Source organism: Mesocricetus auratus, unplaced genomic scaffold, assembly GCF_017639785.1.
Source record: "Mesocricetus auratus isolate SY011 unplaced genomic scaffold, BCM_Maur_2.0 Super-Scaffold_100006, whole genome shotgun sequence".
NCBI classification, from domain to species: domain Eukaryota; kingdom Metazoa; phylum Chordata; class Mammalia; order Rodentia; family Cricetidae; genus Mesocricetus; species Mesocricetus auratus.
In genome coordinates this window covers 89,941,347-89,963,186 of record NW_024429190.1, presented here as the reverse complement: position 1 = coordinate 89,963,186, position 21,840 = coordinate 89,941,347, and the positions used below count along the sequence as shown (strand labels likewise).

General features: G+C 39.0%; 1 protein-coding gene across 4 annotated transcripts in view; it reads right to left on the bottom strand.

Moving 5' to 3' along the window:
* The window catches only part of Znf385d (zinc finger protein 385D), a 918,709-nt gene that overhangs the window by 13,814 nt on the left and 883,055 nt on the right, over window positions 1–21,840 (bottom strand). For all 4 annotated transcript variants that reach the window (XM_040747650.1, XM_005080974.4, XM_040747651.1 and 1 more), the window contains one exon: window positions 6,765–7,004. In XM_040747650.1, coding sequence (XP_040603584.1) covers window positions 6,765–7,004 — 240 coding nt within the window. The remainder of the gene's footprint in view (window positions 1–6,764; window positions 7,005–21,840) is intronic.

Here is a 21,840-nt window from a genome sequence, read left to right as displayed (position 1 = left end):
TGCTTTAGGGACTCTTACCCTCCTATTGTGTGTGTGTGTGCCTGTGTGCTCATGGATTTGTGAACTATGAATGTTGCTACTTCCTCCCATGGAACCAGAGTGAAGCACTATGTAGGTGCTTGAAATATGGAAGCTGGGTCCTCTGTAAGGGCAGCAAGTATTTTTAACCAGTGAACCACTGAAATCTCTGTTTCTCTTTATTTCCTGTCATCTTCAAGCTGCAGAGCAAAGGGTTGGAATACTAATAAAGTTCTGACCCTGGCTAAGTAGCTTGTCTCCAAGTGATTCTGGTCTTCACTAGCCCAGGGCTTCTTGAAGGCAGAAGCCACCCACGTCTTGCTCATAGCCACATTATCAGTATCTAACTCACAGCAGAAGACCAATGAGAACTAGTTGAGGTATTAGACATCAATTTGGATCAGTCTGAAAGTATGAATTTGTTTCATCTCAAGAGTTCTGCTTTCAGACTGTTGAGGGGATCCTATAGTCCACCTCCAACAACTGTTTGTACAGTTAGTACTTTCTTCATGTCTCTGTTCCTCAGCAATAAAAAGGAAAAGCAATGCTGGTCTTCACTTGAGTGTTCTGTTTATAATATGTCCTGTTTAAGGATTCCTGTGAGTGTTCCATGTGCCCAATAACTTTTAAGCAACTTTCTCTTTCTCTTCTTAGTTTTCTTTTGTTAACATAAAGGAGAAATCTCTAAGTATGTTTATTAACACTAAACTTTTCAAGTGTCTTAAAACCTTGTAAAGTCTGCCCTCTGATAGCAATATTTTTTGTGTATTAAAATGTGGAGAGGCCTGGAACAAATCTGCCTGGGGTTAGCGAAACCGGAGCAATGCTTCATGTAATTACCCGACAAATATGTCCAAATTAGTCATCAGCTTGAATGAGAAACCATTCAAAAGGTTTCTCTTTTCAAGTGTGTAGAGGAAAACAAAGTAAAAATTAGTAGAACAAGTAGAATGTTCGAGAGAACTTTCTTTTTCAAAGGCATCTTTTATGAAGTCTATGCCTCTCTCATGCAAGTCTTAAGGGGCTTTCTGCTCACTTGGAAGAATTGGGTCCTCATGACCTTGTATTTACAAATCAGCTCCAGAGAGCTTCTAAATATGGTAAATTAGGAATGTTTGTTCTAATCATGTATACAATGGCATGGAGTACTAATCAAATAAGTGCGGTGTCAATTGTAACACCTCTGCAAAAGGAATGAAGAGAAGCAATTGAAGTAGCTTCACCAGTTCCCATATATATGCTAGAAGCTGTGCTTGTGCAAACACTGCTCCCACAATCTCTGACTCTTAAAAAGTGTCATATTGTAACATAACACCATTAGAGACTGAGATGCGAAAAACACAGCCCAGAGAACAAAATTTTCCAGACCATACTCGCATGAGAAGAGAATCTGTATAATTGATGGTAAATATTAAATTACTTCAAGTTAATTCTACTAGGCTAAATTACAGACAGTATTTAACAAAAATTCTCATTATCCTTTGCTTATATCATTTGTTTGGATTAGGAATACATTTATAAGTATTAGAAACAAATCAGGAACCATTCTGAAAAGGCATTACCTTTACTTTGGCAGTCCATAGAGACAGAGTTAACACTTGATATTGCAGGCATTATTTTCACCTTATATATAATCTCTTCTCAGTGGGAAAAAGATAAAATTTTATTTGGATAAAGAAGAAACATCCTCTTTCCCTGATGCTTGAGTTTAAACCTACACCTTGTTCCAGAAGTAAGAGGAGAAGATTTCTGATCTTCAGCAAGGGAGAGAGACAATAGAGGTCACAAAGTGAACAAGACTTCAAAAAAGACTTCAGGAAAAAAACTACGTCATTAAATGGACTAACGGAACTTAGCAATTTTCATCCACCTAGCACTATAAGAAGCCATCAGCTCTAAAACCATCAGTGAAGGACTATGCACAATCCTATTGACCTCTATTTGAAACAATGGATGTTGTTGGTGTGGGAGAAGGAGAATGTGACCACTGCTTATTCTAAAAAAGGCATAAACCTGGGTTACACACACACAAATTCAGTTACATGATTTTGTTTAATCATTAAACTCCTAACAGTTCTAAAGTCTATGTATGCACACTAGAGGTATAGCTTATAACTCCCCCACTACCACATCCTTTTAGAAATTATACAAGAAATGTAGGAAATGATAAATAAGAAATAGCAGCACAATGATTATAAAGACAAAAAAGGATAATTAGAGTTAGTTCTTAAGTCTGTCATTCTTTCCTTGAAATCTAAGAGGAAGGGGGTACTGAAGCCACAGAATCTGACTGGGCTATATTTCCTGATCAAGCTGAGGTTTGATTTTAAGATTTACTTTATTCTGATAACTAACCTACAATCCATAGACTTACATATAGAGGAAGGGACTGGAGAACACATTGGTTCTCCCTGGAATGGGGAAATGGAATAGATTTCATGGGTAGACTGGGGATGGCTGAGGACAGAAATGGGAGGATCAGGTAGGGAGGGGAAGCAAAGATGGAGTTGAAGGGGGGAATTCAAGAAGAGAAATATGGAACTGAGAGGTACTCAAGTGATGATATAGAAACCTATTATAGTGTAGAGTCCCTAAATTATACAATGGTAATCTTAAAAAGGTCTTCTCATAATGGAAGATACAGTGTACCACCTGCCCATCCCTTGTCACCAAGCAAGGTGTCTAATAATTCAAATGAGTTGTTGGCCAAGGTGATCTGATGGAAAACCCCAAATAACTCAAGATGTTGACAAGACAATATATTGCTCTCGGAAAACTGAGACTAGGTTCCCGTTGCCAAGTACAACACCTACACAATTCATCAAAGATAAAAAAGCTGAGTTGGTGCCTACATGGAGCCTTCACCAATATGCTCTAATGTCTTTGGTGGTAAAGTACTCTGCAGGCTACCAAATAGAAAAATAAACACCAAACCAACCACAAAATCTTTGACCTACAATCTTTCCAGCATGCAAGGTATGCTAGGGGCATAGATTGTGGGAGTAACACACCAATGTCTAACTTAACATAAGGTCCATACCACAAGACTTAAGATGGTAGGTGACATTTCTTGGGTGCAGATAGAGACTAGATAGCCCAGAGACCTAGGGTAAAACCAAAAAATTGAAAAAGTGTATCAGTAAAATCACTCCAAATGGTATTTTGCTCTACTCATAGATCAGTGCCTTATTCAGTTATCATCAGAGAGGCTTCCTCCTGTAGCACACAGAAACTGATGTAGAGATCCATAGCCAGACAACATGCACAGAAGGAATCCTTCAAACACACAGCATTTAATGGGATTTCTCCATCAAATCCCTCCCGTCAGAGACAATGGAACCCCAGTGAAGAGAAGGAAAAAGATTGTAAGAACCAGAGGGAACAGAGGATGCCAGGAGAACAAGGCCCTCTAAATCAAGTGAGCAAAGCTCACATGAACTCATAGAGGCTGAAGTAGCAAGTACAGGGCCTACATGAATCTGTACCAGGTCCTCTGAATATATAACATAGCTTTCAGCTTAGTAATTTCATGGGACTCCTGAGTGTGTGAAGAAGTGGGTCTCTGATTCTTGTGCCTGTTCTTGAGGCTTTTTCTTCTTCTACTGGGTTGCCTTCTCCGGCTTTGATATAATGATTTTGTTTCATTTTACTGTTTTGTCAAAAAATTAAGTAATTAAAAAAATTCTACTGTGTGTGTGTGTGTGTGTGTGTGTGTGTGTGTGTGTGTGTGTGATTGCATGTGTATATGTGAGTAGCTCAGAAACCAGAAGAGGGCATTTGAAGCTGGAAATTTAACCAGTTGTACTATGCAATAATTTCTGTTCCTATGGCAGAGCATCAAGCACTCTCAACCACTGAATCATCTGAGCCCATCTTTCCAGCCCCAAATGATAACCATTTTTCCTGTTGACTATAACAAACTGGCAAAGCAGCTTATGTTGTTTACTTTACTGTCTTCCTTTCTTTTCCCTAGTCCCCTAGCTTTGACCTTTTTACTCTCCAAATATCTGTTTGCTGTCAGTTTTCTGCCTCAGAATCTGCTATTCTAGGAAGTTAAACTAAAATTCCTTGCAACAATTCTATGCTGAATCCTTCAACTCCAGTCATTGCTGGCATGAGTTCACAGCACACAGAGCCTTTTGTTATTATATCCACCCTTTAGAATTCCCTACAGAAGACTGCACACAGTCACACATGTGACTGTTCACATGTGAACACGCAGTCAGAATATGTATATGGACATCACTACATCTACTTAGATGCATACAGGATGAAATCCAGACACTGTGACCTATTAAAACTATTGCAGATAAGAGAAAGAGAGCTAGTCAGAGATCAAATGCAAGGTGTTGGGGAGGGATCAAAAAATCACTGACTATTTTTGTCTTCTTTATTTGCCACCTCTAGACGTAACACAGCCTTATGCTTCAAGTGTAGAGCAGAACTAAATGAGCCAGGGACTCTTCTGGCACTTCATAAATAGAAACACCTCTCTGGTGCATGAAGGAAAATGCAAGGAAGAGGAAAATTCAATTTAAAAATCTTGGTGTTCTGGGGGTTAGCTGCCATGGTCTGCATGGGCTGATGGAAGAGTCCTTTACAAGGCCATGAGGAACAAGAGCCTCATATTCACCTCCTAAAACTCTCATATGGGATGTTTCCAGTCATTCTCAGCAGAGGACATCAGGGGTTCCTGCTCTGTCTCTACCCAAAATGACACCTGTCCATGCCCCAAGTGAAAATCTTGTAATCCCTGGCTATTGTGCCTGGATAAATATAAATGTATCCCTTCCTGGGACAAAGTGGAAATGAGGACCATTCAGTTGGAACAAAAAATTATGACCCCACGTGATATAATGAAACAGATTCCTTTGGCCCTAATCAAACAATTCTTATGAAAATTCAAGGTGCCCCCAATCTTATAAATTGATAACTTCAAACCACACAGGCATGGTGATGAGGGAAGTCCTTCTGTGTATATGTCTGTCTGATTCGTTTATACATAGAGCACTGTTGGCCAATAGGGAAGCAATATAGGTGGGACTAGGAGTCATGGAGAATTCTGGAAAATGTAGTCAAGAGTAAGGAGTCACCATATGATCCTGGAAGGAGAGAACACAAGTCTGCATTCTCGGTAATATAAGACCTTATAAAAATATATATTAGCAATTATGGGTTAATAATTAAGTCAGAGCTAGCCATTAAGAAAGATAGTAAACATCCAACAGTTTCATAATTAATATAGTATCTTGTTTGTAATTTGGGAACTGAGGTAGCGGTGGGACTCAGGCAGCTGGCAGGAAGGATACATATTACATCATGGTTGATTTGTAAATTTGATGGACTCTAAAATGAGTGCACTTCTGTCATTACACAGACTGATCAAATGGGTTCTGATGGTGTTCATTAAACATTGATACATATACATCAATGTGAACCTGCACCATGTAGATGCTGATTTGGGGCAGGAAGCTTGTCTGTGTGTCTCTGTCTCCAAACTCATGATCTCTGCCTACTTCAGCTGAAGGAACCATACTCCATTTGCTATCACTTCCCAGAGCATGGAGTCGACACTTAAATGTCACCTGTGCAGAACTTCCACTGCTTAGTGGTGCAATTTCCATCAACAACATGAAACTAAAACATGAACCACAATGATTCTCCATCCACTATATTCATTTACAGAACCTGGCCCCAAAGCCTAAATTTTAGAGTAACGTTGATCTTGGCAATCAACTAAGGAATTAGAGAAAATCTCATATGTTTAAGTATGTTTTCACAGATAAAAAATCATAAGTGTATATATGTCACACATGCATATACTCACACACATATTCACACACATATGTATGTGTTTGTATACATCTCACACACACAAACAAAAAGGGAGCAACTTGGTGGAACCATAACTGGAAGACCAATTGTTTCCTTTGTATTCCAGTTTGCTTCTTTCTGTTTTAAAAGAAAAAAATAACTCACTAAAAGTGCTTAAGTAAGAGAAATAGGCTTGAATCACAGCTTTACAAGTTGGTCCCATGATATTCTCTGTGCCTCAGTCAAATTAATAATGCCTCCCTGGTGTACGTAGTGAAGGCTTTCTGAAGTACACTGGCACACATAACATTGGTTTGGCTCAGACATCAATATTTACCACAGCAAACATAATGGGAACTATGCCTGTGTAGTAGCACCACTGGGTTGTGTTGCAAAGGTTCTCAACCTCTGAGATGCGACCTTTTTGGAGGGACACATCAATTATTCTGCATATTAGACATTTAAATTACAATAGCAAAATCACACATATGAACTAGCAATGACATAACTTTATTGTTGGGGATGAACATAACATGAGGAACTGTCTTAAAGGGTCTCAGCATTAGGAAAGTTGGGAACCACTGGAACAGAAGCTTCTTCTAGAAACAAGTGTATAGCAATATAGAAACAATTACATAAATTCTAGACATTTTAAAACAGCATTTCCTTTCTTTGATGATACACACACACACACACACACACACACACACTCAGAGGCACACATACTCGTGAACTCAAGTCATAGAAACCTTTCTTTGCCCCTACATAAATGATATTTTGCTTGTTGCTTTTATGTTGATGGGCTGCTGGAGTTCATGTAATAATTGCCAGTTTTCTGTCACCACTGTTTCCCCTGCTGCAAAAGATCTAGTCTGTTCAGAGGAAGGTAATTGCAGAGTTGTTAAGATAAAAAGGGAAGGCCTGCAACTCACCGCTGTTGTGAGCCTCCAGCTGTGAGGCAGAGTTCACAGCCACCTTGCATAGCGAACAGTAAAGCAACCTCTTTGCCTTTTCTTCCTCAGTCTCTGTGGACGGACTTGAGCTGTTCCCAGTGGTTGCCACTGCCGTGGGGCTTTTTTCTGCTTTAGAGGTGATCTCAGTTGCTTCGGCATTGCTCTTGCGCATTTCCACACTTGTCGTTGTTGATATTACTGGTGTCCCTGTGGCACTGTCTGTATTCAAAACAGAATAGGACAAAGACTTAGGAAATGATGGCATCATCTTTCCCTACTTAGAAAGACATCACTAATGCAAAATTCTGATAACAGCAGCTGGCCAGAATGGCTTGTCACCTCTGAATTAATCCCCAAATCTATCAAAAGTGACCACAATTAATTTCATACATTAAAATTAAAGTTTAGATGATGCCTTAAAGTAGTCACAAGTACAGTTAGAAACTATTCAGCTGTCACAGAATAGGCATAACACAAATTTCCCTGAACTTCCTCCCAGGAGGAAATTCAATACTATGTTTACCTCTTCATATATGTAAATAGTTTTAAAAATAAAGATACAGGATGAATGTTCTTAACTGTTTTCCTTTTTTTTAGTTCCTGTTTTCCTACTACATTTATTTCTTCATTTAAACAATAGCATGGACCCTTTGGTACACACCCAGGAAAAAGAAACAGAACAGTGATGTAAGACTGCTCTGTTCACTTCAGCATGTCATTGAAAACATGACTGTATTTATAAAGAATTACAGTTCAATAACCGGTACCAAAATCACTGATACAAAATAAGTGAAATTCTAGTCTGAATATTTATTAAAGGCACGCTCTGTTTCAGGATGTGTGCACCAAGTTCACAGCAGGTGTAGTCAATCAAAAGACACTACTCCCAAGGCATCCCAGGCTTGTCACACCACGTTAGTATTTTAAGAGGTTGATGACCATGAAAGTGTTGATGTATTGTAACCCAACAGCCCTCTGGCTCCAAAGTCTGATACTAAATCTGGAGAGATCAGCCCTCAAAGTGCAATTACACCATCCTAACATCCTTAAGCGGCACAGTAAACTCCATATGTATGCCAATAACCATGTTAGTCATGTTCATCATACCCAATGATCATTTGTATAAAAGACCTGTTCGTTGATACTACCTAAGTTCATATGTTTTCTACCTCTTGCCTGATTCTTTAAACTCTTAGGTTCCCAAGTGATCTCAGCCTGCTTTTCTAGCTGCTATTAAATTGTCCTTCATGTCATTCCATAGGCATAAACACTTTTGACTGTGGTTATAAGAAAGAGTAGTCTGCTTGTAATGGTGTATGGTATCGGTACAAACATTTGGAGTGTGTGTGTGTGTGTGTGTGTGTGTGTGTGTGTGTGTGTGTGTGTGTGATGTGGACCTGCATAAATGCCAGGATCTCAGGTGTTTCTTAGGGGCCACCCTCCTAATTTTGTGAGACTGGGTTTTAATGATCTGAAGTTTGCCAAATAGGTAGGGCTGACAGGTCAAGGAACCCCAATGACCTGCTCCTCTCTGCTTCTATACCATTGTGATTACAAATATGTGCCATCATTCTCAACTATTTTATGTAGGTGCTGGGTATCTAAGTTGGGTCCTCATGCTTGCACGGCAGGCAACCACCTAACTATAGCTCATATTGTAATGCACTTCTTTTACTTGGGAGTAGGACTATGGACTAAGGCTGTCAATTTAAGAAGAATAATAGGGCAGTCCTATAAAAAGGTGCATCTGAGTGTGATTTCCTTCAATTGACATTTTACACACTTTAATCACGTGTTTAAGAATAAGTGTCCTCCAGTGGAAGGGAAAATATTCCCCAATTAGTTATATATTTTTAAAGTGTCATCTGTAAATTGGTACCTCATGAGCAAAGAAAAACAAAGTTATTCTAATTTTTGCCTTGGAATACATGTATGCTGTTTCTTCTAATATTTATGTACATGTGTAGTGTATGCGTGTATGTCTTTGTATGCACACATGGTATGTATATTCATGCTGTGTGAATGTGTGCATGGTAAATGTGTGTATGTATGCATGGATTGTGCGTGTGTGCATGACCCATATGTGTGCATACAACTTTGAAGGCCAGACTAGGGGATTGTTTTCCCTGGACATGGATTCAGGGAACAGAGTTTGAGTTCTCTGCCTGTGCAGTATGTTCCCTGAACCACTAAGTGCTGTTAAAATCAGATGAATAGTCCCCAAATATCTCTAAGAATCTAGAAGCAGCATAAAAGCAACAGCTTTTAGATAGGTCTATAATTGTTCACTGTCCACAATAAACAAAAACTATTGAAAACACTTGTCTCTGCAAATTTTGCCAGCATCCAGTTTACCAAGGGTTCATATAATAAAATTAACCTTGTGTACTTCCTAAACCATTTAATTTACCCTTCAATGATACTAGGGAAATCTGAAATATCCAGAATGTAAGGAAATGTTACAGGCCCTCACAATTGGACAGATTGAGGCAGGGTATAATACTTCATGAAATGCAGAATTGGACATTTGAAAAAGAGAGTGAGAGATTAATGACAATCTTTGCCAAGACTGTGATTGCCTATGGTAAAATCACAAGCAGCTATGAGCTACAACCACTGAGTTTGTTTTCTACTCATCTATATGGGGAGTGAGGATTGTAAATATAGTACTATAAATGCAATGTGACAAAACAAGCATCAGAGTGCACTGGTGTGGTTATTTATTTCATGGAATGACCACTGGAAAGATTTCCATGGTAATACCCTCCTTCTAATAACTCTTTCTCCAGACCAGTACATTTCTTTTTATATATTGATCTAACAAGGGTACACAACACAAACCATATTAATCCTAAAACAATGTTCTTATTTATAGTGAGATTCATTTGTAAATTATAAAATACAATCATGTTTCTTCCAGTCCCTACAATAAATATTCTAGTGTATTCTCCTACATCTAGAGAATAATGCTCATTTATTTCAAAGACACTGTAAGGTGACAGATGCCAGGTTCTGTGCATAGGACTTAGTGGAGCCTTAGCACCCTGTGGAGACTCCTAACTTGAGACAGTCTTTTGGGAATTCACAGCTAAATGCCAACGTGTCTGTTTTATGACGTATCTTTTTGTACCACAGAGTTTCTCAACTATGTGTTTACTATTTTTTAAGCTTAAATGAATTTTGAAAAAAACAAAGTTATATTTTGATAGTTTTAAATGTAATTTGTAGATCTTGGTTTCACAAATGAAGACTGATATTCATTTATAAAAGGACATATATTTTATCTTGTCCTTGTTTTATCTCCAATAAAGGGATATTTACTCAAATCAACACAAATGTTATATCATATTCAAAGAAAATCACCAATCTGTATTTGGTAATGAAATTAGAAACTTAAATTCAGAGGCACTCTACCTACTTCTTAACCAGTGATCCTCAATGCTATCAAGGTCCTCAAGACAAAGAAAGTCTTAGAAACTGTGACAGTTAAGGATGCACAGACATGATGACTGAAAGACAGGATACAGTAATGTTTCAAACAAGCAACATCTCCCCCACCAACACAGCACTCCTTAAGTCAGAATAAAATGGGGCTTTGTAAATTACTCATCAATTTGAATTCTATAGTTTTAACAAACAAACCACAGTACTGTGAAATACTGATAAGGGGAATTTGGTATAGGCCACAGAGGGTTGGCACTATTTTCTTACATCTATTTGTAAATCTAATACTTTAAATTCAAGTCTATTAAGCCCAAGGAAAAGGACTTGCCAACAAAAAGCATAGTACTATCAGAGGGACATTCAGGCCTACAGAACACAGTTCTCAATTTTTAGGTAAGTTAGCTTCAGGAAATTTTCCATCGTCAAGTTTTGCTCTTAAGTGGAAACTCAAACTGGGTACTTCATAACCAACTTCCAAATTTGAGCTTGTCTTCTTGCTCTGAAAAGACGTATGTTTTCAACCTCCATTCCACCAACATTTTACATTAAACAGTTAACTCCAATGTTAAGATACTGTAGGCAGCAAGGTCCTTAAGTGTAGATCATGTGCTTATTGGTAAAAGAGACACACTATCAAAACTTCAAACACTGTGCTATAGAAACCTGACTCTTTATCTGCTTTGCACAAACCAGTCACTTAATAAATACTTACTGAAAGAAATGAAGAAAAGAACACTATATTAAGTACTGTGAGGTACTTTCGAATTTGTAGGCACTAACTTGTTCAACCCAATAAAACATGAATGTTGTTTATCATTTTTATAGCCAGCTTCTCATAGAAACTGGGGGCCTGAAAAGTGTTGGAACTTTCCATTTGACAGTTCTGTAGCACATAGCACAATGCTCTGAATTCAGACTGCTTCAGTTGCACTGACCCTTCACTCATGTCTTTATTGACAAAATTAGATATTGTAAAGGAATTTGAGTGATCTTTGCTTTATCTTAAAATCTAAAAGATATTATCTCAAAACTTTGACTTGAAATGCAGCTAGCTAGCCATATCCTAAGCTAATCATGACGGTGTAATCATATTGTTATGCACTGCTCAAACACTCTCAGACTAAGAGGAAAAGCTACATCTGTCAAATCACCTCTGATACAGTAGTAAGGATCATGGTGTCCGTTAGTGTTTTTTCAGCACCACAAAATACAGAGGAGAAAGGGGTAATGACTCATTCTTCCCAGTGTTCCCCAAAGGCTGTTCAAATTTCTTTGCAGTGTTCAGCCAGTGTCTCTAGAAACAATATATGTGACAGGAAGCTGAAAATAATGGGTGAGGTTCAGGCAGAAGAAAAATGGTGCGAGCCTGGAATTCTGTGCTGTCTTCCTGCCAGGGCCCCGTAGCAAATATTCATTAATGCTCCTGTCACTGCTCAGATCTGCCATCCAAACAGACTGCTAGTACCTTTGTGGAGTAGGCTTTAGTTGAGAATGAAAAGATCTATGTCAGTATTCCAAGTATCCATTTGTAGCCCTGGCTTCTACAAAAAAAAAACATTCTAAATACTGGTTTTTTTTTTAATCTACAAAGCACAGAAGAAGCCCAAAAATTACCCACAACTTGAATTCTGTATAACCAAGCAGAGCAGACAAAATACTCAGATGTATTCCTCCAGGGATGAATTTCAGAACCAAGTGGGGAAACACAGTTGGGTTCTACCAGTTCCTCATAGACTCTGGGGAATCAACGCTGTGACTCTCAGATAATCATTGTGTTTTCCTGTGGACAGAAGAATGTGAATTGTACTTCTTTCTTTCTTTCTTCCCCATGAAAATTTCATTCTCAGGCTTGCTAAAAGATAAATACTGAAAATCTTGAATATGCTGACAAAATAAAGTAGGGGTTGCAGAAAACCCTGGGTTCAATCCTCAGCACTCCTGGAAAGTGGTGACCAGTGGTACACATCTATAATCCCAACACTTGGAAAGTAGAGGTGGCTCATACCTTTAATACCAGCACTCAGGAGGCAGAGGCAGGTGGATCTCTGTGTGTTTTCAGCCAGCCTGGTCTACAATAGCTAGTTACAGACATCTAGAGCTACACAGAGAAACCCTGTCTTGAAAAACCAAGAAGGGGAGGGGGCAGGAAGATCAGAAGTTCAAAATACTCTTGATTATTTAGAAAGTGCTAAGCCTGACCAGTAAGATGAGACAATATCTAAAAAATTAAATAAATAAAACGAACAAAATGAGAGAGGGATGAGAAGGAAAAAGACAATGAGTGAGGGAGAGAGAGTCTGAGGAAGAGAGAGAGGAGTTTTCATGACAAGAATTGTTGGGGACTGCTAGAACCTTGAACAAAATGGAGTCTGTCAACCGTTTCTTGGCCTTCTGCCTACGTGACTGCGAGCACACATGCCCTTGAGACAAAGGAAAAGGCTAACCATAAAAGTTAAATTTACACAGGGCAGCCCACCCGCCTAGCCAGGAGGAAGTACCCTTACAGAGTAATTGTCTTTGTTAACAAAAGATTAAAGTGTTCTGTTGTATACTCCCTACCCCTCCCTAATTCCTGCACCTGACTTACGCTGACAAGCATTTGTGGAATGCAACTAATGACTGATGGAAAATTACAGCTTTGTCTTTACCGTATTTGGTGTATATTTGAATTGAGACTTGATTGACATGCTTGTACCACCCCCTGAGGTCCTTCCTCAGCGCGCCCCAAAAAATAAAGGCTCTTGATCAGCGAACATTGTCTTGAGCCTGTTTCCTTTAACCTCTTGAAGTTCACTTTCCAGATCGGATCTGCTCGTGAAGGCCCACCAAATTAGTAGCCACCCTCATCACCTCACCCCCGCGGGTCGGGGGTCCCTTCCCGGGGGTCGCAAAGAATAATAGCCAACAGCTGAAGAGCTATTGGGAGTCTATGGCTGCTAGTGATGGAGAGTCATTTTCTTTTGATATCATGGGCAGATTAATTGGATCCAATGATTATTAAAGACAAAACAAAATACACATTAATTTGGGAGGGAAATGTGATAGGGGAACTAGAACAGGGGAGCGGAGGTAGATATAACCAAAATACATTTTAGTCATGTATGAATTTCTCAAAGAGAAACAGAAAGACATTAAAAAGAATCAGGTGATGGATAATAAAGCAAGGGAGTCATGAATTTTAGGTCACATTGTACTAAATAGTAGGACATTGTCTCCAAATCAAAATAATAGAATAAAGAAGGCCGGGGTCAGGCAGCTAATAGCAGAGCACCTTCGAAGTAGAGAGAAGGAAATTCTGACCAGGCAGAGGGGACAGGCCACAGCTTTCATAAACTCCAAAGAAAGAGGTCCCATCAGAAACTGTCCCATGTCTCTCTGGGAAGTTAGGAGAGTCCAGTAGTTGGCCAAGCATGGCTGAGATCTATTTTGCATCCTCACACTGTGCAACTTTGAAATATCCTGACATTTTACAGGATCACACTAGTCTGAACTGGGATTTCACCAAGAATAAGCAGGCTACACTAGGTAGATAAATGTCTCTTCCACACAAAAATAGCCCATAAGTCAATGGAAGGCACTAAAGAGGAAAATGAGTGAAGTAGGCCAACTGTGCAGACACTGTTAAGGGTATATGCAGCTTTGCCTGGTGTTTTGGTAAAAGCCCCAAATGTAAGTTTCATGTAAATGTTCTCAACTATAAATGGCAATTCCTCTATAAACACGTGTTAAAATCCTGATTTGGCCAGTCTGAATGTTCTGGGCCACACACTGCTAGTGTTGGAAGGCACTGTGGGACCCAGAGATGTCCAAGGACACTATAGCTAAGGGACAGTCACCGGGCCTTACCCAGGCTCCCCTCATAATACAAGGAGAGATACACTTATTACAAATTATTATGACTTTTACTTCTTTTTAAATTTTTATTTTTTATATTATAACCAAAGTGTATCCTCCCTCCCCTCTTCCATTGTCACCCCTTCTCTCCCCGCTATACCACCCACTCTTCCTCCACTTTTTCTCTTCAGATACAGGTGGGCATCCCATGGATATCAGCCACCTATAGTACATCAAGCTTCCCTAAGAGCTGGCACATCCTCCTTAACTAAGGTTAGATGAGACAACCCAACAGGAGGAAAGGGTCCCAAAATCAGGCAACAGAGTCAGAAACAGGCCCTGTCCCCACTACTAGGAGACCTACGAAAAGACCAAGTTACACAACTGTAACATATAAGGACCTAGGCCAATTCCATGTAGGCTTTCTGGTTGTCAGTTCAGTCTCTGTGAGCCCCTTTGAGCCAAGATTAGTTGGTTCTGTGGGTTTTCTTGTGGTTCCCTTGACACCACTGTGCCTACAATCCTTCCTTTTCTTCTGCAGGATGCCCCAAGCTCAGCCTAATGTTTCACTGTGGTCTCTGCATCTGTTTCCATAGATTGCTGGATGAAGTCTCTCTGATGACAGTTGGGCTAGGCACCAATCTGTGAGTATAGCAGAACATCATCAAGAGTCAATTCACTGATTATTTTTCCTGTCATGTTTGGTTCTGTCCTAGGTCTCCGGGCTTTCCAGCCTCTGTGTCCTGGCCCTCAGTGGGGCACTCCCTCTTAGGGTATGTGTCTTGAGTTAGGTCACTCATTAGTTGTTCACTCCCACAATTTCTGTGCCATCTTTACCCCAGTACATCTTATAAGCAGGAAAAACTGTAGGTCGTTGTATTTGGGGCTAGGCTGGTGTCCAAGTCCCTCTTCTGGAAGCCTTGCTTCTTTACAGGAGATGGGTGGTTCAGGCTCAGTGTCTCCTGTTGCTAGGAGTCTTAGCTGGGATCATCCTCATAGATTAATGGGAGTTTCCATGTCTCTAGGTCTCTAGCTCATCTCAGGGATGTCTCATGACTTATAATTTATTACAGATAATTTTTCCTCTCTCCTTTCTTTGGAATCCACACAGAAGGATAACACCTAGGGTATAAGCCTTCATGCATCTTCCTAGATAAATTTAGTGTTCCAGTTCCAGCATCTTCTTGGTTGATACCAGAATGACAAGCATATACAGGAAGAGTTGATCGAATCAGAATCATAGCTTCTTAATAATTTTAATGGCCATACTATTCTTTGTATGTTTCCTGTTTTAATATTCCACAGCTAGACCTGGATCTTCTGTGGAAAAGATGATGTCATTGGATATGTGACGTTAGCCTTTTTGCATCCTTCCAAAGGATATATTCCTATCTTTGTCAAGGGCTAGACCAAAAACTAACCAGTAGTATACTCAGTGCACTTTTGGTTCCCTGAACTAAGTTACTACACTTATTTGTTTTCTCCAAGTACTTGGAAATCACTTCTTTTCCTTGCTTCATCAGTTACCCAGGTGAAGGTTCCCAGAGAATCGTTCTGTGATTGGGCACAGTGTTAGAAACATTTAATAAGCAAGCACAATTGTGTTCCTGTAAATTCATAACCCTGGAACTTTCCTTGGCCTCATGACCACAAGAATATTTTAAAAAGAGAGATTTCAAATTCCACTGCCCAGTCTCCTATTTTATATGGGCTGAGTGGGAGCATGAATGCTTGCATGTCTAACAAATCACCAAGTATGACTGCAGCTGTGAGAACCGCACTTCAAAACCACCATGGACATCACTGCCAGTCAGTTTCTGGCTGAGATTTATTGCTGTCAGCTGTGAAGTTAAATACCACTTAAACAGCAAGTCACACACTTAGGAAAAGAAAATTGAGAATAGAGTGGCTTAGTGTCCGCATTTGCCTGTGACTGAGGGAGTTCAGGGACATGGACCTTTTGTGCAAAAATGGAACTGTCTGCGTGTCCCAAGAAAGCCGAGTCAAGTCAAACATCCATGACAGCATTTCAGAAAAGTAGCAAACAAACATACAAAACAAAACAAAATAAAAAACCCAACAACAAAGAAAAACCATGGGGTTAGAAAAGTTGGCTTAGGAGTTAAGAGAACTTGCTGCTCTTCTAGAGGACTAAAGTTCAGTTCCAAACATATAGATCAGGCTGCCTGTTACTCCAGATACAGGATCCATCACCTCCTCTGTACTCTGTGATTATTGCCCTTGTGTGTGTGTGTGTGTGTGTGTGTGTGTGTGTGTGTGTGTGTGTGCGTGTGCGCGCACACACACAGAAAACAAAATAAATGTTTCCTTTAAAAAGAACATGCAATAGCAATAGCAAATACAACTAGCTGATTGGATGTTTCTGCACGTGCACATGTATACAAGGCATGTGTACATACAAATCATGAGCATATCATGTAAATTACTATCATGAGAGGCAGGTCATGAAACATTTGTTAGAATCAAGAATATATGAGGACACATTTAGATCTTTGATGCAAATTCCAATCCCAATCTATCCTTCAACTTTAAAACCAAGCTTTTTTTTTTTAAAGTGGGAACGGGGTCTTGTCTTTCTAATTAGTGTGTGTTTCTAAGAATATTCTTTTTTTCTCTTACAAATCCAGTTGTTTCATTCTCTCTGAATGCAAATTAAACCAATGGAAATCAATCACTAGTGAAGCTCAGTCTATCTGGGTGGATCTGGACACTGTACACAGAGTGGATAAGCACCAAGGTAAATGTATGTATTTTGTTAGACTCTGTGATATTTCTGCTAACTATAAAGGAAAGGAAAAAGAGAAAAAAAGCAAAAAATAGTTAGTTTAAACAAGTGGATACAGTCAGGGTTTTATTGCTATGAAGAGAAACCATGATTATAGTAACTCTTATAAGGAAAGACATTTAATTGATTCTGGCTTAGAATTCAGAGGATCAGTCCATTAACTTCATAGTAGGACAAAGTATGAAGGCAGACATGTTGCTAGAGAAGCAGGTGCTACATGTTGATATGCAGGCAACAGGACACAGATTGTGACACTAGTGGTAGCATGAGCATAGGAGACCTTGAAGACTACCTCCCACTGCGACACACTTCCTACAACAAGCTCACATCTGCTCCACCAAAACCACATCTAACAGTGCCATTCCATTTGGAAGCCATTTTCTTTCAAAACACCACACCCTGCATTACCACAGACAGTATGACATTAGAAAGCTACCTTTTAAAAATCTTCGTATATCATGTTTTTCCCTCAGTAGGACAAAAGGAAAAAAATCAGTGTATGGATAGTGGTTCTCATGTTTCAAAAACTTTCAAAGGTTAAAAAAATGAGTACTGCATATGGCAATAAGCCTATATATTGAAAGTCTTGGTTCCATTTCTGTCAAAAAGTCAAGGTTTGTTTTTTCGTTAGTGGCCATCTACTTAAAACATATAGGAACAGCGTTTTCCCTCTAGTCAAGTGCTATAAGAAATAAGAAGTTATCTTGTGTCTTTAATTGTTACTGTAGCTGTGTATTGTCAGGAATTATAGCACAGGGTGCCATGAAGTTGGAAATATTTGCTGACTGAAACTGAACGCAAAATGAATGAATCTTGCCTAGTACTATTTAGGATATATAGAGAAGTTAGAAGGTCATCATGCCAAGTTACATAGAATATAGATAGGATGTCTTGGATTCTATTAGGCAGAACATAGAGTGGAAAAAAGAACACAATAATGATGTGTTCTTCCATGTAGAATGTTCTTGAAGATAAGGGAACAAGTTCTCACAATTGGCAATGCCTGATGAATGAAATACTTAGTAAGGATATAGGTATTTTAGTGCCTGTACAAGATTACTCACATTTTCCATTACAGTGCTAGAATTTCATGGATTAACTACAAAGAACACATTTTACCCATGAGAAAGAAGCCACAATGTAAGGGGCTTCTACCACAGTTCATTCTGCACATCTCCAGAGTAAGGAAACCTTTAATTTCAGACTACTAGGAAAGAAATTCCAGGGAAACAATTTCACTGGTGAAATGATGGAATATTTAGAAAGAGGAGGAAGACATAAAACAAACAAAGGGCTTTATAAGACAGAGAGAAAATTTATTTTTATGGAATCATTGTTAATAATTAAATGAAAACTAAAAATAGCAATTTATTATTACTTTTTGCTTTGAGGAATGGGGAAGAAAAAGGTCACAAAATAATACAATTATATGATAGAACTTCTCTCTTTAAAGTAGTTGCCTCTCTATCGTGTTAGCCATAATTTTTTTTAATTTTAATTTTTATTTTTAAATTTAAATTAGAAACAAGGTTGCTTCACACGTCAATCCCAGGTCCTTCTCCCTTTCCCTTCCCTCCTCCCACACATTCCCACCAACCCCCCCAATACCCCTTCATTTCCCCAGGGACGGTGAGGCCTCCATGGGGGTGTCCATAGTCTGTCATTTCATCCAGGGCAGAGCCTAGACACTTCCCCCAGAGTCCAGGGTAAGAGTGCATCTCTCATTGAAACACCCATAAAATTAGAGAAAATGTACATGGTAAAATATAACCAGAGAAATTAAAATTCTACTATATACCAAAAAGATGAAAGCAGAAAGGTTCTAGAAGCCCATATTCCCAGCTAGGGAGAGGGGAGATTTTCTACAGAAACCATATAAACAGAATCTCATGAAATGCTAAGCATAATATTGTATTTCCTATTCTCTTCATTAATTATCTCATAGTTACTCAACTTCTAAACTATAGAATTTTTCTTTATAATTTCTCAAAATAGTCAATACAATTGTATCTCCATTTCAGCAAACACTAAAACATTACTAAGAAAACACAAGTAGTTATTCTTTACTTATCCTGAAATAACTATTTTGACTTTCTATAAGTTCACTTAAAAGTATTTGTTTGTGAATAGTTCAAAACTAATTGTTTGCATATATGTTGTTTAATTTGATAGTGCAAATTACTTTTAAAGCAGAGCTGTGAATAAAGAGCATTATATCTGAAAGTTATTTCAAAGGACATAGGTGAGCTTTTAGAAACTGATAACCCTATTGACTAGATCCATCCTGTAAAATGTTAAATTTTTTACAACTACAAAAGGATAGAAATATGTTCCCACATGGCCTAACTTCACAAAGGATGTTGATGTTTTTATTCAAAGTTTCTGCTGGTGGGATCTTATTTCAGGAGGCAAACTATGCATTTTCTTAGAGGGTATCTTATACAGACAGATCTAGACTTCATCATTAGTTTAAGTAAAATAACGTTTAATAAAAACAACATTAAAATAATATCCAAGACAATGCATACATTTTAGGAGTTGGTATTTTTGTTAGGACACATATCTTGTGTTTTGTTTTGATTTTGATTTTGATTTCTGTATTCATGACCAATCTTTATTTAGCTTACTTTGTTCCTCCAAGAGACTTATGTTTGCTTTATTGAGCTCATGGGACTGAGTTAATTATCACCAGACTAAGTTTTTACCAAATTGTACTGTGATTAAATACACCTAAAATAAACTAGTCAGGGTCAGAGTCTCAAAGTTTGGACTAACACCAGCCTACTGAAGATCATTGCTTTACTGGCCATGGTGGTGTCACAGACTCTGAAGCCAGGAAGGAAACTGGCTCACTGGTTTAACAGTGGAGTAACTGGGAAAAGAAGGGACTAGAAAGACTCCATGCCCTGTGACTCTTCCTGCTAGGCCGGCCCCCTTTTGCTTTCTTCCCACCAGCCTGCGACCAGGAGGTGGTGGCTCCTTGCCTTCTTCCTTCTCTGGCATGCCCAGACAAGTCTCTGTTGGCTCTTTTCCAACTTTTGGTATCTAAATGAGTTAATTCCTCCAAGAAACAAACTGGGAGCTGAGGACACATATATCTTAGGTGATGCACAAATGATTTGTTGATTTTTGAGGCCTGGTTAACCTAGAACTAGACATCTTTCTGTCTGCCTTCATTTTCCTGGTGCAAGGTATGCAGCATCCACCTTGACAATCTCTCAATCTCTGTTTTAATTATTGATATTTTTGTGATTTTTAATCAAGGAGCAATTATGAAAAGCAAAAGAAAATGCTGGTACCTTGAGTTAGTGAGTAAACTCACCTTATAGTGTATTTCTAAAAACAAAAGCAAAAACAAAAACAAAAAGTTCCTCCTTTTCACATTATGGAAGATGAACTTCTGGTGTGTCCTGCATCTTGTAGAGCTGCTATGAAGGCAGTATAGGCTTTGGCGCTGTTTCTTTTGCAATGGAAAAGCCTTTCCATGGAGCGTGAAATGCTTTGTCCTCTCTAAGAGCCTGCTCTTCCCTAAAGAGGAAGTCAGTCCAGGAACACAAACACTCCAGGCTTGGATGTGTGTAGTCAAACATCTCAGTGTTCTCAGAGTGTGTGGGGCTAAGAACACAGCCAAGCATGGTACTTGGCAGGATTCTGCCAGGCAATCAAGATCACAGCCAGGTCCCAGCAGCCAACTCATAGGGTTGAGGTGACAAGGCAGAGCCAGGAGGCAGGCTGGGCTAGAAGAAACAGAGCTTCGGGTATTTGAGGACATGGTTTCAGACCACAGTGGTCAGACAAGTGGTGACCTTGTCAATTTATTTTTAGCATGACTGTCTGGCCTCTTGGATAGCTCCCACGGCTTCATGGAGGAAAATTTTCATGCTTACCACCTGGCCCTCCATAGAAGAGGACAATGAATAAAATCAGCAGTGGTTCATATTCTGTGCATTGTGCCTCGAGACATAAGTCTAGACATGTGACTTCATACCTCTTCACACTAAAAGAACAAAGGAAACAAATATATGTGTATATGTATTCTCTCTGTGAAATTTTAATTTGCTCCCATGAACCAGGTCTTGTGGAGGACATTTCTAGAGAAATCAAGTTAAAGCTTTTCTCACTCCTCTGTGGAAAAAACAAACCCAAACAAGAAACAAACAAAAGAATGAAAACCAAGGATTGGTCAGCTCAAACAATGGAATCCAATTGTATGGTCTGGACTAGCATCATCATCCTCTCAGAAAGAGGATGTTCCTGCTTAGATCTGTTCTATAAAAAATATCATGTTTAAGAATCTCAAATGGCCAAAAGACATTTAAGGAATTGCTCAACATCCTTAATCATCAGGTAAATGCAAATCAAAATGACTCCAGACACCATCTTATACATGTCAGAATGGCTAAGATAAAAAATACTAAAGACAGCTTATGTTGGAGAGGATGCAAAGTAAGGGAACACTCCTCCACTCCTGTTGGGAGCAAAAACTTGTACAGCCATTTTAGAAATCAGTATGGTACCTTCTCAGAAAATTTGGAATCAATCTACCTCAAGACCCAGCGATACCACTCTTGGGCATATATACCCAAAGACAATCATACCACAAGGGCATTTTCTCAACAGCATTATCCATAATAACAAGAACTTGGAAACAACCTAGATGCCCCCCAACTGAAGAATAGATAAAGAAAATGAGGTACACCTATACAATGGAGTATATTACTCAGGTGTAAAAAGCAATGACATCATAAAATTTTCAGGCAACTGGATGGAACTAGAAAAAAATCCTGAGTGAGGTACCCAGACCCAGAAAGACAAACACGGTATGTACTCACTTAAGAGTAGATATTAGATGTAAAGTAAAGGATAGCAAGACTACAATAAACAGCTCCAGGGAAGCTAGGTAACAAGGAGAACCCTAAGAGGGACACATGGATAGCCCTGAGAAGGGGACTTAGATGATATCTCCTGGGT